At 39.6% G+C, this 10,610-nt stretch overlaps 1 protein-coding gene across 1 annotated transcript; it reads right to left on the bottom strand.

Moving 5' to 3' along the window:
- Positions 1-2,567: 2,567 nt before the first annotated feature.
- LOC127536502 (uncharacterized) lies at positions 2,568-8,738 on the bottom strand. The gene is made up of 7 exons (XM_051957092.1): positions 8,596-8,738; positions 6,382-6,561; positions 6,194-6,304; positions 5,925-5,981; positions 5,689-5,841; positions 3,607-3,717; positions 2,568-3,450 (listed from the first exon to the last, which is right to left on the bottom strand). The coding sequence occupies exons 2-7, from the start codon at positions 6,550-6,552 to the stop codon at positions 3,379-3,381; spliced, it is 675 nt and encodes a 224-aa protein (XP_051813052.1). The 5' UTR covers positions 6,553-6,561; positions 8,596-8,738; the 3' UTR covers positions 2,568-3,378.
- Between the last annotated feature and the right edge of the window lie 1,872 nt (positions 8,739-10,610).

Here is a 10,610-nt window from a genome sequence, read left to right as displayed (position 1 = left end):
AGTGTTATCGGGATCAGTTCTTTTTTACAGAAAATTATTTCAGATGTGTAAAACTTACACAGGAATCTAGTTTTTGCGTCTTTATTATCATATAATTTTAAGAAATAACATTGATTTCAACAATGATTTCATATATAATGTCAAACATGAAACAATATATAAGAATAGTGGGTATTTGGACAGCTACCATGTAAAATACTGAGTTAAATTCACACATACATTTTTATGAAGGTGTTGGGCACCTCAGTGTGGAGATAATGAGGGTGGGGCAGCATTGCTGCAACCTTAGCTCACAAGTCAGCTTCAGCTCAAACAGCAGAGAAATCAGCATTAAAAAACACATTGCCGATAAAAAATATTCTGAAATGAGCTTCAGATGAGTAACTTTTGCTCTATAGTTTTCCGTTTCGAGCAGTTGACAGACAAAACTGATGAAACTAAATAGGACATTATGAGTAACTTAAATGCAATTGTTTACAAGTGTTGGAAAAGACCAGTGAGTCAAACTATTTGTGAGCAATTTAACTTGTAATCCTTTTTTCGTACCTTTAAAAACTTCACACGTCACCATTGAAAACCCGTGAAAACACAGACATACCTGCGGCTCGGACTTAAGCCGCTCTGGTTGTAAATGTGTTGTGCAACAGACATGAATCAGCAGGTCAAACTGAAGCACCTGCTGTCTTTTTAATAAGAGCAGAATGTTGTTCTAAATCAGGACAGGTGTCACCCATTTTCAGCACTTTGTGAGCGTTTTTTTCCTCTTTTGTGTCTCTCTGAGGCCATTTTCTATCTTTTTGTGGCTTATTTGGTAGATTTTCCGTCTTATTTTGCATTTCTTTGTTGCCATTTTGTACCTTTGAAGTTATTTTATGGCTCCTGTGCATCTCATTTGGTTGTTTTGTGCCTCTTTGTGGTATATATTGTATTTCTGGCACAAGACCAGTAGGTCTTTGCTCCTTGAGCCCCATCAGCCTGGTGGCTCTGTGTCGTCATGGAGTCAGATTACTCACAACACAAACAAATGTAAAAGCGAAAAAATAAAAAACATTGGTAGGGTATAAACCTAATCCCTCTCCCAGCTATAGTTTAATAAGGACAATAAATAAATGACCCACTGATCTAGTAATATATTTGTCTTTAATTATGTTTCATGTCCTGCTCTGACATTCCTCGCATTTTACTTAAGCTTATCAACAGTTTAAAAGACGTTATTTATTCCCTAACATTATACTCAAAATTCATTTTTAAGAGTTAGAGTCTAATTTAGACAATACAAAATGTGAAGGTCAGAGAAGCAGGTGAATCCATTTGTTTTCTCCTGAGGATATCCTCAGTTCAGCAGCTGTGTGGGATATTAAGAGAATGAACGCCATCTAGTGGCCAACTGATTTCCAACAAACTGCACTGAATGAAAATGGAGTAATGCAGCCACACAATAAACCAGAAATATGCTCTGTTTGAAAATGCATGTCAGAAACGGCTTCATAGAATAAAACTGTCAACCCAAGAACGGTCTGGAAATAAACAGCAGGGATTTAATCAGTGCATTGATTCCACATGTTTGTGCTGTGTAGGTTTAAATTCTACACATTACGCACTTCTTTTCCTCTGTTTACCTGTGTTTTATCTTCAGCACCTAAAGAGACAGTTGGCTGATTATAAAAATATGACAGCAAGAGTAACAGAAAAAAATATACTGCAACATTCAAATACTGTAAAAAAAATGATGAAAATAACAGCAGATATCTGCAAAATGATTCTGTTTTTATGTCTTTAAAATTCAGGAAAACTATATTTTTACAGCTGCTCAGCGGCGTAGTGGTTAGCACTTTCGCGTTGCAGCAAGAAGATCCCTGGTTCGAATCCCGGGGTGGGCCTGGGATCTTTCTGCATGGAGTTTGCATGTTCTCCCTGTGCATGCGTGGGTTTTCTCCGGGCACTCCGGCTTCCTCCCACAGTCCAAAAACATGCTGAGGTTAATTGATGACTCTAAATTGCCTGTAGGTGTGAATGTGAGTGTGACTGTTCGTCTATGTATGTAGCCCTGCAACAGACTGGCGACCTGTCCTGGGTGTCCCCTGCCTTCGCCTGAATCAGCTGGGATAGGCTCCAGCACCCCCCGCGACCCTAGTGAGGATAAAGCGGTGTATAGAGGATGGATGGATATATTTTTACAGTCAGACTACCTCTGTGGCTCCCCGGTGGTGGAATGAGTTATTACATGCTGCTCAGTTTGCAGAATCCCTCTCAGTCTCTAAGAAAAGACTAAAAAAACAGCTCTTCATTGAACACCTTACACTTGGCAGACTGCATAAAGCAACAAAAAAATAACAGAAAACAAAAATATAATAAAATAATTTAAAAATCCCTAATACCCACACGCACTGCTTGTTGACACCATAGTCCTATTATCACACTTGAGCTTGTTTTAAGGCTCTTATCCAGGTTTTTTCTCCTGACGAGGTCCTTGCTTGTGTTGTATTTACTCTCAGATGTACGTCTGTTTTGGATATAAACATCTGCTAAATGAAACTGTAGAACTGTAGAATTGAAATGAACACAGCTTTCTCCATTTCAACACCTTTTATTCAGCAAGTTTAAGAGAATATTCTCATGCAATAAAACAGAAGAGCTAAAACATTTCCAGTCACATTAAATGGAGTCTAGCGTAAGCATTCCCTTTAGTATGTCTCTGTCGAGCCCGATCTCACGGGGATTCGTGAAACTGTCACGTAAGTTTTAGTTTCGGTTTCGTGTGCACCAACACGATTTCGTCATGTTTTTCGTGCCGCTCACCACGAAATGCACACCAATGTATTTTAAACGGCGGACTTTTCGTGCCACTCAGAACGTATTTCAAAAGAATGTGTATATTATATTTTTAATGTAAAACCGTGGCGAATCCAACGCTATATTTTGCATGACATCGTCCCTAAACATAACCCTAACCATAACCTTAACCATAACCTAACCATAACCTAATCATAAGCCGGTAGTACACTTACCAATTTGCATAGGAATTTCAAGAATGTCCGGCGGCCGGCGGCCGCAAACGCAATCACACAAGCAGTATACGCCGATGGACAGCTTAGATCGTCATGAATCCGCCGGTATAAACCACTTTCAGATGTGATTACCACAGCGAAAAACATTTCGTGGTGAGCGGCACGAAAAACATGACGAAATCGTGTTGGTGCGCACGAAACCGAAACTAAAACTTACGTGACAGTTTCACGAATCCCCGTGAGACCGGGTTGCTCTGTCATATCATTGTAGAGTGGTTCTGCTGCCAGCTGTTTAAGAATTAATGCAAGGATGGAAAACACATGCTTTTTTAAAATTTTAAATGCTTCTGTATGTTTGTGTGAGTTGGCTCTAAGCACCAGGGCTGGTCATGAGGACTTCCTTCAGCAGAGGCTGGTAATTCTCAACGTCTGCTGCGACGCCCTGCAGACAAACAACAACTTCAATGAAGCAACAAAGCTCACAATTCAACACTTTTACTTGAGTTGTTCTAACACAAATGGTAATCCAGCTGTACTAGACATTTCTGATGTCCAGCAGCTGCAACATGACGACAGTTATTTGGATCATGATTCTTACATTGTCCCTGTAGCGCAGAGCCTTAATGAACAGAACCGTGAAGTTCACGCAGACACAGAGCTGGAAGGAGGCGAGGACGATCAAAGTCACATCCATTCCTGTCAGCAATCGCTGTCACATAAGAAATGAGACAGAAAGAAAGAATTCAGTTTAGACTCAAAGAGGATTCAACCCTCTGAACCACAGAACCCTCCAGTGGGTTTTCAATGTGTGTTGTGTGTTCTGTTTTTATTTGCCAAAATGACACCATTTATCAGAAGAAGAAACTTTGGTTATATCAGGAAAATTAACCAAATCTAAGCTTGAACTGCAATATTTTATCAAAATCACATTATTCTACATGTTTCATTTAAAAAAGAATAAACTACAGTCCCTGACTAAAGTCTTGTCACTTATCCAAGTTGTAGGAATAACAAATAACAACTTGACTTGTAGTGGATCAATTGGAATCAGAAATAGCTCATATTAATGGCAAAGCCTTCTAGATTATATTTATTATACCAGAATAAAGTTTAGTATCATTCTTTGAGTTTTATCACTTAATTAGGACAGAAAGGTCAGATTTTGCTTGGACAAATGTCTTGTCACAATCAAAAATAATGTAGAAATTATACGTATACTTTATTTTGAATATACAAATATGCTACAAAAACATCAGAACATAAAGTCATGGTGTCCTGCAAAAAAGAATTAATATCGTGTCCCATGAGCTTGAAGAACTGCATGCATACGTCTCACCAATGACTCAAATAACTTATTGATAAAGTCATCTGGAATGGCAAAGAAAACAGTCTTGCAGGAGTCCCAGATTTCTTCAAGATTCTTTAGTTTCATCTTCCAAGCCTTCTCCTTCATTTTACCCCAGACATGCTCAATAATGTTCATGTCTGGTGACTGAGCTGGCCAATCCTGGAACTCCTGGACCTTCTTTCCTGTATTTCAGGAACTTCGATGTGGAGGCTGAAGTATGAGAAGGAGTGCCACTCTGCTGCAGAATTTGCCCTCTCTTGTAGCAAGAATTTCTTGATACTTCAGGCTGTTGATGTTTCCATCCACTCTGCAGAGCTCTCGTACACCCCATACTGGATGTAACCCCAAACCATGATTTTTTTCTCCACCAAACTTGACTGTTTTCTTGGTGAATCTTGGGTCCATGCGGGTTCCAACAGGTCTTCTGCAGTATTTGCATTGATTGGGATAGAGTTTAATGGATGATTCATCAGAAAAATCAACCTTCTGCCACTTTTCATTGTTCATCCTTTCTGCAAGCTGTGGGCCTTGGCAAATGCAACACGATTTTGTTGTCGTCTTCTGTTTAATGCTGGTTTCTGAGCACTAATTTGGTCATGGAGACCACCGCGTGAGAGAATTCGACAAACTGTTCTAGTACATACAGGGGTTTCTGGTGACCAGTTCACGTGTAGCTCTGCTGCAGTTGAAAAGGGGCTGGCCCTGGACTGTCAAAGTAACAAACAGTCTTCTCTAAAAGTTGCCTGACAGGGTCTACCTGACCTGGGGTTGTCATGAACATCACCAGTTTCTTCAAATCTTTTTCTTATCCTCTCCACTTGACGTTTGGATACAATAAAGATGTCTGCCACCCTCAGTAGCAGGCTTGGTCTTCAGGCTCTTGATGATCAAAACTTTGGTCTCTGTGGTTGAATCTTTGGCATGTTGTCAGAGGTCAGGGTGTATTTCACATGAGGGTCTGGTGTGCTTTGGTTCTTTTTATACACACCTGGGAATGTGTCAATGACATTATTTGTCTCAGGTGAAGCCCTAATCTGTGATTGGTTGAATCATTTAAAGACATGACAAGACTTTGTCCTTGCAAAAACAGATGTTTTGACCTTTACCAAGCTGTGAACATCAGGACACTTCTTGATGGTTTCATTATCTTGTCAGTGAATGCTGCAAAAAAACAAATTTGGATGCATTTTCAGTCGCTTATGGTGGGAGGCAGCAACACGTGGATGAACTTTTTTTGTCTCCTAAAACAGTTTTGCTTTTCATGGGCTGCCTTTCCAGTGTAAAAAAAAAACAACAAACAAAAACACTTTTACCTGTTAAATGCCTGTTTACCTGAACATAGTCTGCCATAAATCTGCACCCATCATTAGAGTTATCGTCACACCACCAGCTGAAAGAGGATTCTCCCAGGTCTATGGCATACAGCACAATGCCAACCACAGCGAAGCTGGAGCCCACTATGTTCATGAACACAGCAAAGCCCACCTGAGAGGAGAGAACATATTACTGTTGTTACAGGCTCCACCACTCTGTAGGAGATGATTTGTCATTTATTATTCTTTACTTACCAAACGGCGAGACGGGAAACGGTTGGCAAAGACTGACACAATTCCAGCAGCAATGTACTGAAGAGAGACAAACAGCTCATCAGAATGAAAACAATACTGATTTTCACCAGTTTTTTTCATCATAATAAACTAAAATGAGAACTGTAAAAGTTACAACCATTGAATTGATTCTCATAAAGCACTAGTGATGTTATCCTATGAGACTGTCCTCCTGCTGCTTTTATCTGAAAAGGTTTTCAGGTAATATGAGCATAACAGTGTTGTTATACCATGGCACCCAGCCAGTAAGCAGCTTTCAGGTCGGTGAAATCCTCAGGGTGCATACTCATTCTTCCTGGACCAAGTCCGATGTTGAACAGGCCCACCATGATCTGTACAGCCTGCAGAAGATTCAGAGCAGAGCATGTCACTGTGCTGCACTTGAACATTTCAAACATCTGTAATGAGATGATCTCACCCCAAGGGCTCCGATCACAGGGGACCGCATCAGTCCTCTGTTCACTGAGCAGCAGACTGGACTGTAGCAAAGAGCCTTCAGGATCTGACACAGTGGAGGACACAAGCTCTTCCCCTCGGTCGCCACGGTGACCACAGTCACTGGCTTTTCCTTCACAACAGGGACGGTCATCGCTCACACCTACCATGTGGGAAACAGATTTTAGGATGAATCCTTCAATAGAAAGATCGATTACTAAGACAACAGAGAAAAATAACTGAGAACCTCATGAAACTATCGTGTTTGTACAGCAACGAACTTCAATGTGAATTTTAACACACCTGCATGTAAACAAATGTAGAGTACTGTATGCACAGCTCTGTAAAATACATGGAAAATGCAGAGAAGGATGGTGACACACTGCAGACATAAAACTGCCTCAAAAACACAGAAAAAAACAAGAGAAACAAAATATTCACAAATACACACAAAACAACTTTAAGATACAAAATGACAACATTACCTATAAATAAGCATCAAACTATTTAAAACAGACCAAAAATAACCAAAGAGAAATTCGAAATTACTGAACAGTAACAGTCAAAAGTTTGGACACACCTTCTCATTCAATGCTTTTCCTTTATTTTTTTTTAATTATTTTCGACATTGTAGACGAATACTGGATACTAACCCTTTTTTGTGTACAACATAATTCCACATGTGTTCTTTTGTAGTTTTGATGTCTTAATCTTCAATGCATAAAATCATAAAATAAAAACCATTGAATGAGAAGGTGTGTCCAAATTTTTGACTGGTAATGTAAATTGAAAGAACTACAATTACAAACAAACACAAAAGATGATTGAAATAAAGCAAAACAATCTCAATGAGACACAAAACAACCTCAAAAAGATGCAAATTTGCTGCGAGAAAACAAATATTTTTACAGACACAAAAAATTTTAAATGATGCAAAACAACAATGAAAAGATGCAAAAATCACAATAAATGAATTAGAAATCACTAAAAACAAATACAGCAATCGCAAAACAAATGCAATCATATGCAAAACAACCTCAAAGAGATTAAAAAAAACAACACAGACAGATTAGAAATCAATAATAATAATGGATTAGATTTATATAGCACTTTTCTGGGCACTCAAAGCACTTCACAATGGATCTATTATTCATTCACTCACACATTCTCACTCTGGTGGTGGTAAACTACATTTGTAGCCACAGCTGCCCTGGGGCAGACTCCGCGCCTACGGCCCCTCCGACCACCACCAACATTCACACACATTCATACACCAGTGTGAGAGCAGCACTGGAGGCAAGATGGGTAAAGTGTCTTGCTCAAGGACACAACAGCACATGACTAGGTCAGAGTGGGAATCGAACGCCGACCCTTTGATCATTGGACGACCCGCTCTACCACCTGAGCAACAGCCCCCCCCATAAAGAGATACAAGCAACACAGAGATGAAAAATGGTCACAGTTAGTCTGAATACAACTGCAGACATAACAGTGCTCCGAAAACAACAACAAGAGACGCAAAATATTCACAGACACAAAACAACCTTAAAAAGATGCAAAATAACAACAAAGACACTAGAATAACCAACAAATAGTCACCAAACGAAGACAAAGATCTACAAAACAAACTCAGAGAGAACCAAAACAATTGTACAGAGACAAAAACATTTGCAAACAGACACAAAAACATAAAGAAGAGACACAAAACAAAGCCACACCATCTAGCCCTATTATTGGAGGTATTTGATATCTGTGATAACGTGTTCTTTCACAACAGCAGGTGTGGCATCACTGTATTAAAAGTAGTCATCAGTTTTTGTCATCTCATATTAGGAGGTTCAGAAATTTCCCAGGAAGTGCTGCACTTCCTTGAGTCTCTGATCACAACAGACACAAACAAGATGATGTAACCTCATCCAGACTCTCACAAAAACAAATCAGTGTCTTCCTACAACACAGACACACACAAAACTGTTTGAAACCAAAACTACTCACAACAACCTTCACAAAAATGAAATAAATACAAAGAAAAATAACATTTTAGAAAGCTCAGAGCATCTTTCCTGCATCTCTCTGTGACATGCAGTAAAGCTTTGACTAAACATCATCTCATTCAGTTCAAAAACTCAAACAACACAAAGAACAGATTCATTATTACAAGTAAATGAAAATGCGATTTTGTGTGCAGCAAACGTACCTGCTCCCGATGTGTTTTGCTTCCTCAGATTTCCTGTATCTCTGATAGTGATTCTGGAAAGAGCAGCTCAGGCAGCAGCAGGGAAACGCCTCTTCACTCTTCACAATAAAAGCATCAGTTCAAAAGTCTCTCTTAAAATGAAGAGTAAAATTAAAGGAGGATGTTTATGTTGAAAAACCGTGAACCCACTCATATACACAGCAAGGCCTCCAACAGGGCAGGTCTTATATCTCCTCTTTCAATCTTCCAATATTGATTTTGAGCTCATACAGCCACTGAATCTGAATCTGTTTTGGCAAATGCAACAAACAAACCCCTCTGCCCACATCCTGTGCATTAATATTAATATGAATACTGCTATTGTCTGTGAAATGTGAGAATGCACAACAGTTTAGAAAGTAAAACATCAGGGCTTTTCAACACATAATGACAACTAATATGCTGAATGGCCTAAATCAGATATCAAATGTCTCAAATGTGACAAAAAGAGAAACATGACAACCACAATAAGACACAGAATGACCACAAAGACACTCTATGGCAACAGATATATGCAAAACAACCATATGTGAGTTACAAACAGAGGCAAAGCAGCAAAAATGTTACAGAATGACCTGAATTAATTGCAAAAAATCACCATGAGACATAAATGACAACAAAGAGATGCAAATCTATCAAAATGTTACACAAATTGACCAAAATGTAAGAAAAAGACAACAAAAACAGCAGAATGAGCTCAAAGAGTCATACAGTCGAGGTCATAAGTTTACATACACTTGTAAAGAACATAACGTCATGGCTCTCTTGAGTTTCCAGTTATTTCTACAACTCTGATTTTTCTCTGATAGAGTGATTGGAAAAGATACTTCTTTGTCACAAGAAACATTCATGAAGTTTGGTTCTTTTATGACTTTATTATGGGTTAACAGAAAAAGTGACCAAATCTGATTATGAGTGACTACAGCTGGTTACTTCTCTGAGGCCATTTAAATAGGGCTCAGTGGATACAAATGCCCACAAACGCTACAACGGGATAGTCAAAGGTGCTCAGCACGGATCTGAAAAAGCGAATCATTGACTTGAACAAGTCAGGAAAGTCACTTGGAGCCACTTCAACACAGCTGCAGGTCCCAAGAGCAACAGTGCAAATAATTCTAAGTATAAAGTGCATGGCACTGTTTGGTCACTGCCACGCTCAGGAAGAAAATGCAATCTATCACCTGCTGCTGAGAGAAAATTGGTCAGGAGGGTTAAGAGTCAACCGAGAACCACCAAAAAGCAGATCTGCCAAGAATTAGAAGCTGCTGGAACACAGGTGTCAGTGTCCATGGTCAAGCGTGTTTTGCATTGCCATGGACTGAGAGGCTGCCATGCAAGAAGGAAGTCCTTGCTCCAAAAGCGACACCTTAAGGCTCAACTGAAGTTTGCTGCTGATCACATGGACAAAGATATGACCTTCTAGAGGAAAGTTCTGTGGTCAGACGAAACAAAAATTGAGCTGTTTGGCCACAATGCCGAGCAATATGTTTGGAGGAAAAAAGGTGAGGCCTTTGACCCCAAGAACACCATGTATACCACCAAGCACGGTGGTGGTAGTATTATGCTGTGGGGTTGTTTTGCTGCCCATGGAACTGGTGCTTTACAGAGAGTAAATGGGATAATGAAGAAGGAGGATTACCTTCAAATTCTTCAAGATAACCAAAAATGATCAGCCCGAAGGTTGGGTCTTGGCCACAGTTGGGTGTTCCAACAGGACAATGACCCCAAACACACATCAAAAGTGGTAATGGAATGGCTAAATCAGGCTAGAATTAAGGTTTTAGAATGGCCTTTCCAAAGTCCTGACTTAAAACCCATTGAGAACATGTGGACAATGCTGAAGAAACAAGTCCATGTCAGAAAGCCAACAAATTTAACTGAACTGCATCGATTTTGTCAAGAGGAGCGGTCAAAGATTCAACCAGAAGCTTGTGGATGGCTACCAAAAGCATCTAATTAAAGTGAAAATGGCCAAG

This window comes from Acanthochromis polyacanthus, chromosome 12 (assembly GCF_021347895.1).
Source record: "Acanthochromis polyacanthus isolate Apoly-LR-REF ecotype Palm Island chromosome 12, KAUST_Apoly_ChrSc, whole genome shotgun sequence".
Lineage (NCBI taxonomy): Eukaryota > Metazoa > Chordata > Actinopteri > Pomacentridae > Acanthochromis > Acanthochromis polyacanthus.
This window is presented reverse-complemented; position numbering and strand designations above follow the sequence as displayed.